Genomic DNA, 20125 nt, shown 5'->3' with positions numbered 1-20125 from the left:
TTTAAGTCATAGCTTAGTATTGTTCACTTTGAATCATTTGATACAGAGCTTGTAGCTATGCATTGAGTTAGCAGAGCATAATTTTACAATTATATATTACACATAATTATTATTTCTTTCTCTATATTTTTATCATTTTGTTCTAATCACATTTTTAAAATTACATTCCAAAATCTAAGAAAATAGCTTTTTGCTGTCTGATATTTTGTTCACAAAACATTATCCTTATGTTATGTTGTGCTCTAAAATGTACCCTACATAAGCTGAAAAAAAAAATACTGAATTAAGAGTACCTGCTAAATTTTAAATTTTAAACATTTCAGATTGTTATTTACCCATTACTTTCTCATTTCTATGGAGTACGATATGATAAAGTTTTGACTTTTAGGTTTATTATAGTAGCAGAACTACCTCAGGCACTGGAGGAGTGATTGCACTAGTAGAAATATGAAGTACAATACTGCCAAGTTTGAGCATAACAAATGAACTGCCAAGATATGATCACATTGGGACAATGTCTTCTATTTGGTGTTATATCCTCTTAGGAATGTCACATGCACCTTGGTTAGTGTTATAAATTAATTCTGGAAAAAAGTGTCTTTAAAACAAAGAAATGGAGCAAAATCAGTTACGATTATGCAGAGAGAAACAAGATAGCCTACACTAAATTAGAAAGTATTGCAATAATGTAAGAGCAGTGCTTGCTCAAGCCAAGGATAATTCCTATGGCCCCAGATATAGCTTCCTTGGAGACTTAAAAGTTACAATTGCTCGCGTTATTAATTTCTTGAAAAGAAAATCTGACATGAAAGCGAGCATCAACAGGAAGAGGATCCAAGTTGGAACAGGAGGGTGACTATGGCTGCGAACATGCAGAATGTCGATTTCGTTCATGGGAGAGAAATAGCACAACAAAAAGAGTTGCAGAATCGGTCACATGTGAATCTTTAGTTGTTTAATACGACCCATTAGTTTAAAATTTAAGAAGTTACTTTTAATCTACATCCTTTGTTTTATCTCAAATGAATGACTCATTAGAAAACAAAAGATCCACATGTGATGTCTTTGTGTATATCTGTTTTAATTAATCATGATCCCATTTTTTCTTACCCCGTGTAAGAATTCCAAATTTCCAACCAATAATAACTTAAATAACTTTGATATAAAAAAGTCTCCCGAAATACATAATTTCCTTCAAGGCCTAGTAGCGAGTGCAATTGTAAGTCACCAAGAAACAGATTGCAAGAACAGAGTTTTTTCTAAAAATATATAATTTGATAAGGGTCCGAAGCAGTTCAGATCCGAAGAGAATCCTAAAACAGAGGTTTCCCCAACTTTGAATTAGTTCACTTTAAGATGCATGATAAAAAAACCTAGCTTTGAATAATTAACCTAATGTTTGGATCTGAATTTCTTTTGTGTTCTTTCAGTAACGTGTAATTCATTTGAAACACATTCATAGGCATTTTTTCAAACAACATATTGAATTTCAGGCGTTAGCAGCACAATCAGATAATAACTTGGAACAATCAGATCAACCAAAGTTTCATCGAAGTACATGTTTGGGACAGTTGAAATCAATAATTGAACTAAACTGACATCGAATTGAATTGGTAAAAAGTAACTAAATTTTTTTCAATAATAAGTTTTGGGTTTTCTTGGGTTGCAATTAGCACAATCAGTAATGTTGACCTTATTACTATCATCACACTAGTGTACAGAATGTGGTCAAGTATGTTACAAGCCATATTGATCCTCACAATGTTAATCCAATTAATGCGTATAATTAATAACATAATGCGCTCTTGTTGGTATTGCAGCTCTACCACATCTACCGAAAAATATAAAGTGCATCAACACTACAAAACTAAATAAAGATCTCAATGCACAATAAGATATATAATTCATATTCTTCTTAAAAGAAAACATTCAATATGTATTTCTCCAAATAACAATGAAACTCTCACTCTAATTTTCAAGTCACTGTGTTTCTCTTTGTTTCACTATTGCTATGCTCACTTTCCGGGGACAAAGTTTGTAGCATAGGCCCAGGCATTATTGTTTACTGGGTCAGCTAGGTGATCAGCAAGATTTTCCAAAGGTCCCTTTCCTGTCACAATGGCCTGAACAAAGAAACCAAACATGGAGAACATGGCCAACCTACCATTCTTGAGCTCTTTCACCTTCAACTCAGCAAAAGCCTCTGGGTCATCAGCAAGGCCCAATGGGTCAAAGCTGCCACCTGGGTAGATTGGGTCAGTCACTTCACCGAGAGGCCCACCAGCAATACGGTAACCCTCAACAGCACCCATCAAGATAACTTGAGTGGCCCAGATGGCAAGGATGCTTTGTGCATGGATCAGGCTTGGGTTGCCCAAGTAATCTACATCCTTTGTTTTATCTCAAATGAATGACTCATTAGAAAACAAAAGATCCACATGTGATGTGTTTGTAGAATTTGGTTTCTCTGCTGTACTTTCCTGTGTTGTTCTTATGCTGCCCTTTAAAATTATACAGTTTTCATGATTTTTAAAATTAAATATCATAATTAAATATTAACACAGCTGTTATGCATTGTTATTTTAATGGGACAGCACAGGAACAACATGAAAAAGGACTGAGAAACCAGGTCTGTTTCTGTGTATATCTGTTTTAATTAATCACGATTCCATTTTTTCTTACCCCGTGTAAGAATTCCAAATTTCCAACGAATAATAACTTAATTAACTTTGATATAAAAAAAGTCTCCTGAAACACATAATTTCCTCCAAGGCCTAGTAGGAGTGCAATTGTAAGTCACCAAGAAACAGATTGCAAGAACAGAGGTTTGTCTAAAAATATATAATTTGATAAGGGTCCGAAGCAGTTCAGATCCGAAGAGAATCCTAAAACAGAGGTTTCCCCAGAGAATCCTAAAACAGAGGTTTCCCCAACTTTGAATTAGTTCACTTTAAGATCCATGATAAAAAAAAACCTAGCTTCGAATAATTAACCTAATGTTTGGATCTGAATTTCTTTTGTGTTCTTTCAGTAACGTGTAATTCATTTGAAACACATTCATAGGCATTTTTTAAAATAATATATTGAATTTATGAGAAGGGTTTACCTTCCGGCATTAGCAGCACAATCAGATAATTAGGCTGGTATGATAGTTTCAAGTTATTAGCCTGTTTGGATACAAGGTTATAAGTTTTTTTAAGAGTTTCTCTATTGAAAATTGTTCTATATTTTCATTAAAAAAAAAACTCAAAAACACTTGTGGCTTGTATCCAAATAGGCTAATAACTTAAAACAATCAGATCAACCAAAGTTTCATCGAAGTACATGTTTGGGACAGTTGAAATCAGTAATTGAACTAAACGTTGAATTGAATTGGTAAAAAATAACTAAATTTTTTTCAATAATAATTCATTTGAACTGTTGTACAAAACTGAGCTTGTTCTAAATTAACTTATAACGGAACTATGAACCAAAATGAGATTTACTTCTTGATTAATAATTAACTGAACTGTGAATTAAAATGAGAATTGTTTCTTAAAAAACAATTAAATCACATGATAACGTTTATTCTCAAATTGTGTCCATGTCATAGTTTGAAACAGTTCAGAATAATTTAGAATGCAACTCATTATGGTGAAACCTATATCTCTAAATAAATGCATGGGCATGGGTCACTTCATTTCACAGAAATCTCAAAGTTCAACCGAAAAATTGCTTGAATATTACTATTTCATAAGAAAAACTACGTACAAATTAAAGAGAATGGCCAAAAAAACAAGTGCAATGAATTTAGCATTCATTTTAATATTATTGTGTGCATCAAACGTGTTTGTTTGTAGGGGAGAATGGGAGCCAACTTGGAGCAGTAGAGCTGCAGAAGAAGCAGAGGCTGTGGCAGCCATACCATGCTCAGGACATGGAAGAGTCTACTTAGATGGTCTTATTCTAAAAGGCCATGAACCTGTTTGTGAGTGCAATCCATGCTATGGTGGATCTGATTGCTCCAAGTTGTTATCTGATTGTGCTGCTAATGCTGCAGGGTAAATCCTTCTCATAATTTCAATCTACTAACTGCTAATGAATTTAACCTTTGGTCTTAGTATTGCAATAGTAGTCTATAGCTCATTTGATATCTTGGCTATCTATGAAGTTTTGTTAAATGGTTTACTAAATGGATGTTTTAATTTGGGCATTTGATATATTTTTCCTTTTCAGGAACCATATTGGATTAACATTTTCTATTAATTATATTAAGGTTATAAAATATTTTAATTTAAGAATAGTTTTTTTGGCACATAATTTAAAACATAATTGAAAAATAATCAAGTTCATTTTAATATTTTTAAAATATAACTAATGTTGTGGTTAGTTTATATATATATATATATATTATTAATGAATGATCATCTAATTAAAAATTTAATTAGCATTCAAGATTATTGCATATAATTTAATAATTATTTATTTTAAAATATACGAAAAATTAAGGACTTAAATATATTTTTAGTTTTTTTTAGATTTTTCATTCGGCTAGTAATAAATTTTTATTGACTTTTACCTCTTAGATTTATTTATTTATATTTTGAATCTCCTCCTTGTCATTATATCAACTTTCTTTTTACCAGTGACCGTTTGATGAAAAAATATACCAGCCGTTGTCATAGAAAAAATTAAGGGACCAAAAGAAAAATTCAAAAATATTTTAAGAATCACTTAAAATGACGGACACAATGACAAAGAGGAAATATAAAATAAAAAAAATATTTTTCAGATATTAAAAACATACTTAAATCAATCAATAAAAAATTATTATTAGTATAATTTTTAAAATAGTTATTATAAAAATCAATAACATAATTGCATGTATAACTAACTTGCATAATGATTTTGGGAATGACAAAATATTTTCAAATTTTATAATTATACGCGAGTATACATATATATTTGTTAAAATATAAAATTTGAAACAAAAGTACAAAATTAAATAATTTTGAAACATATATTTATATGAAAAATAAATTATATCCACTTATTATATGTAATTATGAACATTTAAGTAATTTCAAGCGGTGGTTATATGGGGATCATTTATTTTACCCGAATGTATCCATTAAGTTATTTAATTTTTAATTAGTAAAATTACATTAGTTATGCATGTGTATAATTTTTTTCGTTTTTATCAGTGATTAGACGATTTTTTATACAATGAATGACACGTTATTTATTGATTAAACTTGCCCACACAAAATTTTAGATCACATACAAACAATGTAGCCAACAAGAAACTAAATATTTTTTTTTTTATTAATATTCATTTGAATTTTACAAATTCCATAAAATTTATTGAATATGTTTACTAATTGCAGTGGAGATCCATATTTTATGGAGCCATTTTGGATGCGACATGCAGCAAGTAGTGCCATTTTAGTATCAGGATGGCATAGAATGGGTTATTCTTATAGTGATAAATCATACATCTCACAACTATTGGTTGAGTACATAAAAAAACTTCATGCCATCGTTGGGAATGCAATCACCAAAGGAAAGTACATCGTATTTGGAAGTGGCTCAACTCAACTTCTCAATGCTGCTGTTTATGCCTTGTCTCCCAACTCTTCAATGTCTCCAGCAAAAGTGGTAGCCACAGCACCATATTACCCCGTGAGTTCCATTAATTAATACTTGTCTTAGCAAGATTTAGATACATTTTTTTAATGTTTTTAATGTTGTTCTCTAATTAAATTTGGAGTTTTGCCTTGATAACCTATGCTGATATTTAATACAAAATTCAATTTTGATTAGATACACACAAAAAATTGCCAAGGAACTAAATTTTGTTTTGTACTACTTTTTCTTTCCATGTATACATTTATGTATATTTAGTTTATGAAATTAACAAGTAGATAGATGATATAAATTATGATAAACTTTTTGCCACAGGTCTATCGAACGCAGACACAATTTTTCAATTCTAGGGATTTTAGTTATGAAGGAGAAACATCCTCGTGGAAAAACAAGACAGATAAAAACTCTATATTTATTGAGTTTGTTACTTCACCGAACAATCCAGATGGAAAATTGACTAAGGAAGTTCTTGAAGGTCCTAATGTAAAATCCATTTATGATCGAGCCTACTATTGGCCACATTTCACTGCTATTCCTTCACCAGCAGACGATGATCTTATGATATTTACAATTTCTAAGCTCACAGGCCATGCTGGGAGTAGATTTGGGTGAGATATACTGCTATATATGAATCTTTCATCATGCTAATTAAGTTATATAAATCTATGAAAGAGAATCTATATATACATAAAAGGTTGCCGTTATTTCTTTCTTCATTCTGAGATTTTACTATGAATACTTAAGAATACTAATTTAATGATCATTAAATATTTGAAAAATAAGTTTGAGACGACTTTTATACTTTTATTCCTCATTTACTCTCAGCATTTGTCATCAATGTATATAAAATATTAACTTTGAAAAATTGACTTACCCGAAACAAGATAAAAAATTGGGTCACAGTGTAAAACTTTAAGATAAAAAATTAAAGTCAACATTTACTCCTACGATGAATTAATTTCTTTTTTGATAAAAAATTTATACATAAAGACTATATGAGAATTCTTTACAGACTGTAAAATAATTATCTTGGTTAATTTCTTAGATATGGTCAAGAACTTGTAGGCCTTAATTAAAACCTTTTATTTTAATTTATGAAAGTTTAAAAAATGTTTTATATTTAATTTGAATTGGGTCATAGTGTAAAACTTTAAGATAAAAAAAAGTCAACATTTAATTACTCCGCGATGAATTAATTTCTTTTTTGATAAAAACTTAATATATAAAGTGAGTGCAAAAATTTCAGATCAAAATTAAAGTATAGTTTTATCAACTAAGTAGCCACCTAATGTCTTCTATTATGATTTTTTTTAACAGATGGGCAATTGTAAAAGATGAGGCAGTATATGAAAAGATGTTGACATATATGGATATGAACACCATGGGAGTTTCCCGTGAGGCTCAGCTGAGAGCTTTAAAGCTTTTGGACGTGGCTCTTGAAGGAGATGGAAAAGAAATATTCCAATTTGCATATTCGACCATGAGAGATCGTTGGATAAGATTGAAAGAAATCATATCTAAAACAAAACGGTTTTCTCTACAGAAAATTTCTTCCCAATACTGCACCTTTTTCAAGAGGGGAAGAGACGCTTCACCAGGTAAACATCATTTTTAGTTGTTACAATTTTTATAAATGCATTCATTCTTAACCCAATAATTTAATTTTATATAAAGATTTCATTCATCAATAATTAATTTCAGTTTAACTAAAAAAACTTAAGAATAGCGAAAAAGTAATTTACATGTAGTTTATAAAAAAAAATGTCAGTAAAATTCTAGTGACTAAGTATTAGTCACAAAAAGTACCACTATTGACAAATTTTTTGTCAATAGTAATTTAATTTTCCTTAACCCGTACATAACAATTTATTTCAATTTGCTCACAGCTTACGCTTGGTTAATGTGTGAGAGACAACAAGACAAGAACTGCTATGAAATCCTTGAAGCTGCTGGCATTAATGGCCGTGAAGGAAGTCTCTATAGTGCCGATAATCGTTACGTGCGTCTCAGTCTCATTAGGAGCCAAGATGATTTCGAGATACTCATAAACAAGCTCAAAATTCTTGTTTCTAAGGAATAGGCCAATTAAAGTTATATCAATTTTGAATGCCATTTTATCAAAATATTTATGTGCATAATAAAACATTCTGAAATCAGTTCTATCAGTGCTAAATGTATTGCTCTTAATGTAAAATACGTGAAATAGAATGATTCAAAAGCATTGCTTTCAGTGTTAAATACGTACTTATGCATTCAACACTATCGTGGCTATTTTATGTGTTTTATATGGGAGTAATTAAGCTTCCCTCTACGTATAGAATTAATTATCATCTAATACCAGAAATACTTACTGAAGCACGTACAAATCTAATCTATAATTTTTATCACTAAAAAATAATCTTATATTGTTTGTTATCTACTTCTGTGTTTTGAATTTGAGTATACACTTGGGAAAATTTGAGACTCTTACTTTGAGAGATCTTTCAATTCTAAATTATCATTTTTTATATTCTTTCCCTTTTCTCATTACAAAGTAACTTCACACACACCAAAACTTAATTTTGAGAGTAAAATTAATTTCTTTTTAGATTTTATTTAAAATTAATTTAAGTTATTCTTATTATGAGTGTATCGTTATCTTCAAATCTAAATCTAAATTAAATTAAACTAAATTTTCTTTTAAAATATATCAATTCCTATTATTTTATTTAATTAAAATAAAGATTTTGTCGGTAAATTTAGTTGATAATTCATACATTTCTTATGAAATATATTTGGGAAAAATATTCTGTCAAAAATAATATATTTTTAGTACACACAACATAATATAAGAAAATATAAAATGTTTAAGGATATTTTTAAATGATCAAAATTTAAAATATTCACTTTATGTATCTTACAGCATATGAAATTATTTTTTATTCTTAAAAAACTTTGAAGATGAGTTACTTATATGAGATATCGAGACCAAAAACTTAAGAAATTGAGACTGTCAATTAGACTTGTTCCAATAATACAAGAAAATAAAATAATTTTTTATCTTAAAAAACTTATCAAACATCTTTCATTGAAGATTACCTAAGTGTCATCTATCGTTATATATAGAAAGTAGGGAGGAACATGCAAGGGTCACTTAACCAATGAAGATACTAGTTCAATCCTGATTGAACCAATAATAATAAAATAATTATATTTTTATGTTATACAATATAACATAATATCAAACAAAAAATAGTATTCAAAACTTCATAATACTAAAAATTAATTTTTCGTTAAGAACATCCTAAGTCATAACACACTGTAAAATTATAACAAAAAGAGAAAAATATACCAACTAAAAAATATACCCTACGTATTTAACTCAACCTACATATGAATTAGGTCATACACATGATTAATTAATAATTTTGCCAAAGAAATTTAAGTAGGCAAGTGAATTATTATAAATTCGCTTACCATTATCTTTGATTTTATTAGAATAAAAAAATTAATTATTTAGTCATAGCTAATAAAAAACCTGAAGTCGTGAAATCATTCGCAAACAAAAATTTCAAAATAAAGACAAAGCAATAGCTAGTGGATCGTTGTGTTCCTTGTGTCAACAACACATGGAGTCAGTGCATCATATTTTTATTAACTATGTTGTCGCTACTCAATTATGGTACTCGTGTTATTCATGGATATATCCCCATCGTACGCAACAGTACTACCAGAAAACTTGGCAAAAACTTTGGTGTTGTGGAAAATTTGGAACAATAAGATCTTCAATAACGCAGAGGTGGACTTGCCATCATTAGTGGAGGAGGTTAAGTTTTTTGCATGTTTTTTCTCAAACCCATCAACACCTTCATCTCATTAACACGTTGGATTGCAAACAAATGTTTATAAACAAACATGAGCATTTATCTTTTTGCACATTTGAAATCTTCCATTCAGATCTATACACACCTAATGACCGTACAATGTTGTTCAGCTGTTAAATCACACACATCCCTAACGCAACCAGTTGAAAAAACCCAACTTGAAGGGACTAGAATCTGCCTGCGATATATTTATGCAACACTGTGATTAGCGAGAGGGAAACAAACTGTAGAGGTAGTCCTAAGAACCTTAACAATCGAAATTGGTTAAAGTTTCAAGCACCTCTCAGATGAAGGCAAAAAGAATGTTCAATTCATATGTGAGATAAAATTAGAAGGAGGGGTGGAAATTTTGGACGACGTTCTAGGCAGCGGGGTGAAACTAGACGAGCATGACGGAGGGGAGCATCGGCGGCGCCGGAGAAACTGTATAAACAGTTGAGATTGAGGGCAGATGTGGTGTTGGGAGGGAGGCGGGGACTTGCATCGTTGTTGTAAACTTCAAACGATAAGTCTTAAGGTAATCTACGGTTACAACTGTGTTATGATTTTTTTATTGATGTCGTAAAATATTTTAAGAATTTAATTTTTTTACCACGAATTTAAAGTTGGTAAGAGATTCTTTTAATTGTTGTATTTTAAACATTTCAGATTGTTATTTCCCCATCACTTTCTCATTTTTATGGAGCATGATATGATAAAGTTTTGACTTTTAGGTTTATTATAGTAGCAGAACTACCTCAGGCACTGGAGGAGTGGTTGCACTAGTAGAAATATGAAGTACAATACTGCCAAGTTTGAGAATCACAAATGAACCGCCAAGATATGATCACATTGGGACAATGTCTTCTATTTGGTGTTATATCCTCTTAGGAATGTCACATGCACCTTGGTTAGTGTTTTAAATTAATTCTGGAAAAAAAGTGTCTTTAAAACAAAGAAATGGAGCAAGACCAGTTACGATTATGCAGAGAGAGACAAGATAGCCTACACTAAATTAGAAAGTATTGCAATAACGTAAGAGCAGTGGTTGCTCAAGCCAAGGATAATTCCTATGGCACCAGATATATCTTCCTTGGAGACTTAAAAGTTACAATTGCTCTCGTTATTAATTTCTTGAAAAGAAAATCTGACATGAAAGCGAGCATCAACAGGAAGAAGAGGATCCAAGTTGAAACAGGAGAGTGACTGTGACTGCGACAATGCAGAATGTGGTTTTCCGTTCTTGGGAGAGAAATAGCTCCACAAAAAGAGTTGCAGGAATGTTAATTTAATTTGCTCGAGACACCTAGTAGGATTGAGTAGAAGATATGTGTGAAACTTTAGTTGTTTAATTCGACCTTTAAGACGGATTCTACCGTGGGAAAGTGAAAAAGTTTCGCACCGTAGGAATATGCTGTTGAAGTTGAAAACTGCACCCTTACCAACGCAAATAACCTAATTCTAAACGTAGGTGGTGCAATTGGAAGGAACCGAGGGCAAAGAAAGAAGACTAAAAGGGAAAATTGGGAAAAATAAGAAAAAGAAAAGAAAAGTTTGAGCCGTTGATTTAAAATCAACTAAATCTAACGGTTCTGCAAACATGCAGATGGCTGACACATTACTTTTGCACCTTAAACTCCCTCTTAGTTTAAAGTTTAAGAAGTTACTTTTAATCTACATCCTTTGTTTTATTTCAAACGAATGACTCATTAGAAGGCAAAAGATCCACATGTGATGTCTTTGTGTATATCTGTTTTAATTAATCCCGATTCCATTTTTTCTTACCACGTGTAAGAATTCCAAATTCCAAATTTCCAACGAATAATAACTTAATTAACTCTGATATAAAAAAAAGTCACCCAAAACACATAATTTCCTCCAAGGCCTAGTAGCGAGTGCAATTGTAAGTCACCAAGAAATAGATTGCAAGAACGTACAGAGGTTTACCTAAAAATATATAATTTGATAAGGGTTCGAAGTAGTTTAGATCCGAAGAGAATCCTAAAACAGAGTTTTAATTTCCCCAACTTTGAATTAGTTCACTTTAAGATTCTTGATAAAAACCTAAGAATAATTAACCTAATGTTTGGATCTGATTTTTTTTTTTTTTGTGTTCTATCTATCAATGACGTGTAATTCATTTGAAACGCATGATAGACATTATTTCAGATGGTATATTGAATTTCTGAGAAGGGTTTACCTTCCGGGTTAGCAGCACAATCAGATAATAACTTGGAACAATCAGATCGACCAAAGTATGGATTGCAATCACAAACACTCAAAAGTTTCATCTAAGAGCATGTTTGGGACAGTTGAAATCTTGTGGATTTCAGCAGTTTGCAAAAGGCATACGTTGTACGCGCGAGATGAAAGGATAACGTCATATTGACATTAGAGAGTTGACCTGAAGCGTTAGAATAAAAAAAAAAGTGTATTTGAAAATAGGATGGCTCAAGAATTTGAGAACAAATTTAAAAATGAGTCTTTTATTTACTCATAAAATAACCTATTAAAATTATTATTATTTTATTTAAAATTAATTTTTTAATTTTTTGTTATGTAAAAATATTGACTAAATTGTTATAATTAAAATTTATTTTTAAATATAATTTTATAATAATTTTTTTAAGGTATATTAATACTAAAAAAAATTTAAGAATTTTTTTTTAGACTTAAAGTCTTGTTTGGATTACTTAACCTTAAGCCGGCTTGATTGGAAATTAAAATAGAGCATGGGCACGAGAGAAGAGAAAGGGGTTAAATATGGAGTGAAATCAACGCATGACTTTCGGATGCAAGGTGTGGTCCATGCGGTGATGGAGTAATGCTATTATGGTTTGTTCGTCGAGGCTCGTGGTGTTTTAGGTGATTGCTAAAGGTATTTGTAATGGGATAAAGCTAATTAATACGAATTCGTCACGTTACAACAAAACTTGTTCAAGTAGAACAGCAACCACTGTTGTTTTCGTAAAATCACAATATTATATACTTTTAACTTATTAATTAACCCATCAATTAGTATTATATGAGAATTTTTTAAATGATAGTTTATTATGAAGTACTATTCGAACTTGATTAGTACTTTTTAAAATCAAATTGGGTGAAATCATCCTCTATTATTCTTATTAAATAATCTGAATTATCCATCCCATAACAAAAATATATTAAAACATGGTCAAATAGTGTGAATTTTACCCCATAACAAAGGCTGTAACATCCTTTAATTATTTCTGGGGATTGCTAGGCATGACAAACTTCTCACTAAGCTGTGAATCTTCGTAGTTCTTTAATTACAATACTTGTTAGTAGGGGTGGAAAAAAATCGATAATTGAACAGAAGTGACATTGAACTGAAGTACTGGTAAAACATAACTGAAATTTTTTCAATAAAAATTAATTTAAACTGTTGTACAAAACTAAACTGGTTCTAAATTAACATATAACTCAATTAGGAACCAAAATGAGAACTACTTCAGTACTTCTAGATAGATTAACAAAATGAGAACTACATTTTTTTTATAAAAAAAACTTAAATCACTTGCTAACGTCTACTTTAGAATTGTATCCGTGCCATACCTCAATTCATTCCCCTTCCTTATTCCTTATATATCTTTATTTTATTAATGAGTATATATAGTAGCACAACCATTAATGGTTGAATTAATTCTCCCCTTTTTCAATCCGTCTTTTTTATTGTATAACTCGTGCACCAAAACTTGTATTTTTTTTTTTTTTGTATTCACCAAGCTACACGATACGTTTGATCAACTAAATGCTAATATCTGACAAAAAAACTAAATCTTAATATTATTTTTTTAGGAGAGAAAAATATCAATATCTAGGAAAAAGTGCTATTTTTTTTTTTAAAAGCACTGATTATATTATTGTATTCTAAATATAATAAATATTTTTAATGTCGGAGTATTTAAAATAGAAATTAATAAAAAACCATTTTCTTCTCATAGATGTTTTCGAAAACAAATAATTTGCAATAGTTTGAAGCACTTCAAAACAATTCATAGCATTTAAGAATAGTTTGGAAAATCATTCAATTCAGTTCAAATTAAATGGCTTTTAAAATGATTTGATTCAGTGTGTTTAAATTAGACCGTAACTATTTGTCAGTCCAATTCAAACGAACTGTAAATATAATTCAAAACAATTCGTTATATTTCAGTTCAAATTCAATCAACTATCCTACTTGTCAGGTTCATCCAACCAAAAAAATACTTGTCAGGTTGACGAAGGAATGTAAATACTTTTCATTCTTAGAATTCAAACAAAAACTATTATAAATTATAATTACGTCATGGTTTTCTTGTTGCGGAGGTAATCGATATGGAATTATATATTCTTGAATTTTGAATAGGAATTAATTTCCTATGTTACGGTCTACATCCATGTGCAGATGATAATTCAACCATGTGATTTGATTAATATTATGTCTTGGTGTTCTATCTATAATCAATAGGATAGACGAGGAGGCAGAATTTTCTATTAGTAATGTGAATATGATGCCTTTTATTCCTATGTCACGTGTACAAATTTCAGTACGGGAAACGTACACTTAACAAACTCTGGCTAATTCAGTCTTTATCCTTAAATTTTGAAAACTCATTATGGTGAAACCTATATCTCTATATAAATGCATGGGCATAGGTCACTTCATTTCACAGAAATCTAGAAATTGCTTGAATATTACTATTTCATAAGAAAAATTACGTACGTACAAATTAAAGAGAATGGTCAAAGAAACAAGTCCAGTGAATTTAGCATTCATTTTAATATTATTATGTGCATCAAACGTGTTTGTTTGTAGGGGAGAATGGGAGCCAACTTGGAGCAGTAGAGCTGCAGAAGAAGCAGAGGCTGTGGCAGCCATACCATGCTCAGGACATGGAAGAGCCTACTTAGATGGTCTTATTCTAAAAGGCCATGAACCTGTTTGTGAGTGCAATCCATGCTACGGTGGATCTGATTGCTCCAAGTTATTATCTGATTGTGCTGCTAATGCTGGAAGGTAAATCCTTCTCATAATTTCAATCTACTAACTGCTAATGAATTTAACCTTTGGTCTTAGTATTGCAATAGTAGTCTATAGCCCATTTGATATCTTGGCTATCTATGAAGTTTTGTTAAATGGTTTACTGAATGGTTGTTTTAATTTGGGCATTTGATATATTTTTCTTTTTCAGCAGGAACCATATTGGATTAACATTTGCTATTAAGTATATTAAGGTTATAAAATATTTTAATTTAGAAATATATTTTTTGGGCACATAATTTAAAACATAGTTGAAAAATTAATAATCATGTTCATTTTAATATGTTTAAAATATAACTAATGTTGTGGTTAGTTTACACATATATTAATGAATGATAATCTGATTATAAATTTAATCAGCATTCAAGATTAATGCATATAATTTAATAATTATATTAATTATTTATATTAAAATTAATAAAAAAAATTAAAGATTTAAATAAATATGTTTTTGTTTCTAAATTTTTCTTCTTCCAGATTTTGCATTTGGTTAGTAATAAATTTTTATTGACTTTTAGCTCTTGGATTTTTTATTTTATTTTATTGTTTTGTATCTCGTCCTTGTCATTATATAAACCTTTGTTTTTACTAGTCACCATTTGATGAAAAAATATACCAGCGGTTGTCATAAAAAAAAGAATCAAAAGAAAAATCCAAAAATATTTTAAGAATCACTTAACATGACCAACACAATGGCAAAGAGGAAATACAAAATAAAAAGAATATTTTTCAGATACTAAAAGCATGCTTAAAATAATCAATAAAAAATTATCATTGATATAAATTTTCAAATAATTATTATAAAAATCAATAAACAAAATACATGTATAACTAAATTGTATGATGATTTGCAAATGATAAAATATTTTTTGATTTTTATAAATATATGCAAGTATAAGTAGATATTTGTCAAAATATAAAATTTGAAACAAAAGTAAAAAATTAAATAGTTTTGACACATATATTTATATGAAAAATAATTATATCCACATGCAATTATGAATATTTAAGTAATTTCAAGTTGTGGTTATATGCGGTTATAATTACCTTACTACTTCCACCTCCACCTTGTTAATAAGCTATTAGAGAAAAAAAATCATTTATTTTACCCGCATGTATCCATTAAGTTATTTATTTTTAATTTGTAACAGATTTTACATTAGTTACACGTGCATATAATTTTTTTATATTTTAATTTGTGATTAGATGATAATATAATTTTATTATATAATAACACCTTATTTATTGATTAAACTTGCCCACACAAAATTTTAGATCACATGCCAAAAAAGTAGCAAACAAGAAACTAAATATTTTTTTGTGATTATATTCATTTGAATTTTACAAGTTCGATAAAATTTATTGAATATGTTTATTGCAGTGGGGATCCATATTTTATGGAGCCATTTTGGATGCGACATGCAGCAGGTAGTGCCATTTTAGTATCAGGATGGCATAGAATGGGTTATTCTTATAGTGATGGATCATACATCTCACAACTATTGGTTGAGTACATAAAAAAACTTCATGGCATCGTTGGGAATGCAATCACCGAAGGAAAGTACATCGTATTTGGAAGTGGCTCAACTCAACTTCTCAATGCTGCTGTTTATGCCTTGTCTCCCAACTCTTCAATGTCTCCAGCAAAAGTCGTAGCCACAGCACCATATTACCCGGTGAGTTCCATTAATTAATACTTATTTTAGCAAGATTTAGATACTTTTTTTAATGTTTTTAATGTTGTTCTCTAATTAAAATTGGAGTTTTGCCTTGATAATCTATGCTGATATTTAATACAAAATTCAATTTTGATCAGAGAATGACAAAAAAAAAAATACCGAAGGAACTAAATTATGTTTTGTACTACTTTTTCTTTCCATGTATACATTTATTTAGTTTATGAAATTAATTAGTAGACAATGATATAAATGATGATAAACTTTTTGCCACAGGTATATCGAACACAGACACAATTTTTCAATTCTAGGGATTTTAGTTATGAAGGAGAAACATCCTCGTGGAAAAACAAGACAGATAAAAACTCTATATTTATTGAGTTTGTTACTTCACCGAACAATCCAGATGGAAAATTGACTAAGGAAGTTCTTGAAGGTCCTAATGTAAAATCCATTTATGATCGAGCCTACTATTGGCCACATTTCACTGCTATTCCTTCACCAGCAGACGATGATCTTATGATATTTACAATTTCTAAGCTCACAGGCCATGCTGGGAGTAGATTTGGGTGAGATATACTGCTATATATGAATCTTTCATCATGCTAATTAAGTTATATAAATCTATGAAAGAGAATCTATATATACATAAAAGGTTGCCGTTATTTCTTTCATCATTCTGAGATTCAACTGCGAGTACTTTAAGAATACTGGTTTAATGATCATTAAATATTTGAAAAATAAGTTTGAGACGACTTTTATACTTTTATTCTTCATTGATTGTCAGCATTTGACATCAATGTATATAAAATATTAACTTTGAAAAATTGACTTACCCGAAACAAGACTTGTTTTAATTTATCTTTTATTTATAAGAAAAACAACACTAGCTTGTTTTGATAAATGACAATATATAGAAATTTGACTACTTTGTAAACCATATATTCAATTTCTCATTGTTATTCTACTAGAGGTCCTTCAAATTATAATTAAGACTAATGAATCATATAACTCAATTGAAAGCTTTTCTTTTACCTATACTAAGGGTTTGGTATTTTTTATTTTTTTATTTATTTTAAAAAGCATATGCTATTGGTTTGAAGATTTCTTAAATTTCTTGATGATTAATCTTCTTTGAAAAGTTTGATTAACCACTTTTTGTTAGAGTTTTTTCACCATTAATATTTTTTTATTCACAAAACTCATGTTTGAAATTTTGCGTAAGAAAATCAAGGTTAGTATTATTTATAATAACTGGTTAGTTTTTGTTATGATTATTGATATTGAAATATAATGTTGGCTTTAAGATAACACTAACAACTTCAAAGACTATATGAGAATTCTTTACAGACTGTAAAATAATTATCTTGGTTAATTTCTTAGATATGGTCAAGAACTTGTAGGCCTTAATTAAAACCTTTTATTTTAATTTATGAAAGTTTAAAAAATGTTTTATATTTAATTTGAATTGGGTCATAGTGTAAAACTTTAAGATAAAAAAAGTCAACATTTAATTACTCCGCGATGAATTAATTTCTTTTTTGATAAAAACTGAATATATAAAGTGAGGGCAAAAATTTCAGATCAAAATTAAAGTATAGTTTTATCAACTAAGTAACCACCTAATGTCTTCTATTATGATTTTTTTTAACAGATGGGCAATTGTAAAAGATGAGGCAGTATATGAAAAGATGTTGACATATATGGATATGAACACCATGGGAGTTTCCCGTGAGGCTCAGCTGAGAGCTTTAAAGCTTTTGGACGTGGCTCTTGAAGGAGATGGAAAAGAAATATTCCAATTTGCATATTCAACCATGAGAGATCGTTGGATAAGGTTGAAAGAAATCATATCTAAAACAAAACGGTTTTCTCTACAGAAAATTTCTTCCCAATACTGCACCTTTTTCAAGAGGGACAGAGACGCTTCACCAGGTAAACATCATTTTTAGTTGTCACAATTTTTGTAAATGCGTTCATTCTTAACCCAATAATTTAATTTTATATAAAGATTTCATTCATCAATAATTAATTTCAGTTTAACTAGAAAAAAGCATAACATAGTTACAAAGTAGTTTACATGTAATTTATAAAAAAAAATTGTCAGTAAAATTCTAGTGACTAAGTATTAGTCACAAAAATTACCAATAGTGACGAAAATTTTGTGGGTAGTACGTACTTTAATTTCTTGTGGTATACAAAATTGAGTAAAATATACACGAAGTGCAAAATTTTCCTTTCCCCTTGCATAACAATTTGATTTCGATTTGCTCACAGCTTACGCTTGGTTAAAGTGTGAGAGACAACAAGACAATAATTGCTATGAAATCCTTGAAGCTGCTGGCATCAATGGCCGTGAAGGAAGTCTCTATAGTGCCGATAATCGTTACGTGCGTCTCAGTCTCATTAGGAGCCAAGATGATTTTGAGATACTCATAAACAAGCTCAAAATTCTTGTTTCTAAGGAATAGACCAAATAAAGAAATATCAATATTCAATGTCATATTATCAAAATATTTACGTGCATAATAAAACATTCTGAAATCAGTTGAATCATTGTCGTTTCTTGTATAAAAATAATATGGGTTCTTTGTATTAAATCAATGCTAAATGTATTGCTCTTAATGTAAAAAACGTGATATAGAATGAATAAAAAGCATTGCTTTTAGTATTAAGTACGAATGTATGCATTCAACAATATTGTGGCTATGTTACGTGTTTTATACGGGAGTAAGCTTCCCTCTACGTATAGAATTAATTATAATCTAATACCGGAAATAGTTACTGAAGCACAAATATAATCTATAGTTGTCTTCACTAAAAGATAATCTTACATATATTGTTTGTTATCTACTTCCGTGTTTTGAATTTGAGTATACACTTTGGAGAATTTGAGACTCTTACTTTGAGAGATCTCTCAATTAAATTATCAGTTTTTATATTCTTTGATTTCTTTCCCTTTTCTCGTTACAAAGTATTACAAAGTAATCTTCAAAGACACCAACAATTAAATTTGAGAGTAGAAATAATTTTTTTTAGATTTTATATCATTTTTCAAATTAATTTAAGTTACTCTTATTATGAGTGTGTCGTTATCTTCAAATCTAAATCTAAATTAAATTAAACTAACTTTTCTTTTAAAATATATTCATTCCTATTATTTTATTTAATTGCATTATTTATTATTATTATTATTATTATTATTATTAAGTTTCTGTCTCCAAATTTAAATTAAATATTTTATTTTAAGTACTAATAAATCCTATTGTCTTCAACAAATTATTATTATAATTATAACATTGTATTTAACTTTAAATCAAATTAAATGTTATTTTCATATTAATTTAATTCTTTAAAATAATATAATTAAATTATTTAAATTTATATACTTAAATCGTTGTATATAAAAAATGTTTACCCTAATATTTACGAGTTAAAATACTAGTAATGACCATATCAAACATATTTAGGGATTTGAATAATCACTTTTTATCTGCTGACTGCAGGATAAGGTTATTTGTAGAGAGAAATGTATGAGTTTATCTTGAATTCCTTAAAAAAATGTATGAGTGTTTTTCTTGAATAATCTATCGATTCTATCAGCCTATACTAATTTTAACAAAAGTAGTTTGTCTGTTTCAATTCATTATGATATATGACATTTCCTTATTAGTGAGTAAAAGTTGAGTACACATCCAACTTTTTGCTGTTTGCGGATATTAAATCTTCGTTTCAAATAAATAAATATCAATATTTCTCTATTTGAAATTCTTGGGGGCTAATATTGACTTGTAAAACTTGTTAGTCAAATATATACATGTTATACTTATTCAATTTTGGGACTAGTCAAATTAAATAAGAATAGGAATAAATAGTTTAACGTGTATATATTAGGCCTGTTTAACTTTTTTGTTTATTATATAGTTTTAGTTAATATT

General features: G+C 29.2%; 3 protein-coding genes across 3 annotated transcripts; 2 read left to right on the top strand and 1 right to left on the bottom strand.

Annotated features, from left to right (window-relative positions):
• Positions 1-1884: 1884 nt before the first annotated feature.
• LOC100796326 (chlorophyll a-b binding protein 1D) lies at positions 1885-2386 on the bottom strand. The gene has a single exon (XM_006586952.3). The coding sequence runs from the start codon at positions 2310-2312 to the stop codon at positions 2016-2018; it is 297 nt and encodes a 98-aa protein (XP_006587015.3). The 5' UTR covers positions 2313-2386; the 3' UTR covers positions 1885-2015.
• Positions 2387-3783: 1397 nt separating this feature from the next.
• Positions 3784-7705, top strand: LOC100796859 (tryptophan aminotransferase-related protein 4). The gene is made up of 5 exons (XM_026126119.2): positions 3784-4040; positions 5367-5661; positions 5941-6233; positions 6943-7223; positions 7512-7705. Exons 1-5 carry the CDS (start codon positions 3784-3786, stop codon positions 7703-7705), a joined length of 1320 nt encoding a protein of 439 aa, XP_025981904.1.
• Positions 7706-14134: 6429 nt separating this feature from the next.
• LOC100782177 (tryptophan aminotransferase-related protein 4) lies at positions 14135-18862 on the top strand. Its single transcript, XM_003533709.4, has 5 exons — positions 14135-14487; positions 15893-16187; positions 16464-16756; positions 17842-18122; positions 18465-18862. The coding sequence occupies exons 1-5, from the start codon at positions 14210-14212 to the stop codon at positions 18656-18658; spliced, it is 1341 nt and encodes a 446-aa protein (XP_003533757.1). The 5' UTR covers positions 14135-14209; the 3' UTR covers positions 18659-18862.
• The last annotated feature ends 1263 nt before the right edge of the window (positions 18863-20125 follow it).

The sequence above is a fragment of the Glycine max genome, chromosome 16, assembly GCF_000004515.6.
Source record: "Glycine max cultivar Williams 82 chromosome 16, Glycine_max_v4.0, whole genome shotgun sequence".
NCBI lineage: Eukaryota > Viridiplantae > Streptophyta > Magnoliopsida > Fabales > Fabaceae > Glycine > Glycine max.
The sequence above is the reverse complement of the archived record's forward strand: the minus strand, read 5'-3'. Positions and strand labels throughout refer to the sequence as shown.

Excerpts from the sequence above, each read along its gene's own strand:
- LOC100796859 (XM_026126119.2), top strand. The coding sequence starts at position 3,784 with ATGAATTTAGCATTCATTTTAATATTATTGTGTGCATCAAACGTGTTT. Across the intron at positions 6,234-6,942 it reads CATGCTGGGAGTAGATTTGG|ATGGGCAATTGTAAAAGATG; the intron begins GTGAGATATACT and ends TTTTTTTAACAG. Across the intron at positions 7,224-7,511 it reads GGGAAGAGACGCTTCACCAG|CTTACGCTTGGTTAATGTGT; the intron begins GTAAACATCATT and ends ATTTGCTCACAG.
- LOC100796326 (XM_006586952.3), bottom strand. The coding sequence starts at position 2,312 with ATGGGTGCTGTTGAGGGTTACCGTATTGCTGGTGGGCCTCTCGGTGAA.
- LOC100782177 (XM_003533709.4), top strand. The coding sequence starts at position 14,210 with ATGGTCAAAGAAACAAGTCCAGTGAATTTAGCATTCATTTTAATATTA. Across the intron at positions 16,757-17,841 it reads CATGCTGGGAGTAGATTTGG|ATGGGCAATTGTAAAAGATG; the intron begins GTGAGATATACT and ends TTTTTTTAACAG. Across the intron at positions 18,123-18,464 it reads GGACAGAGACGCTTCACCAG|CTTACGCTTGGTTAAAGTGT; the intron begins GTAAACATCATT and ends ATTTGCTCACAG.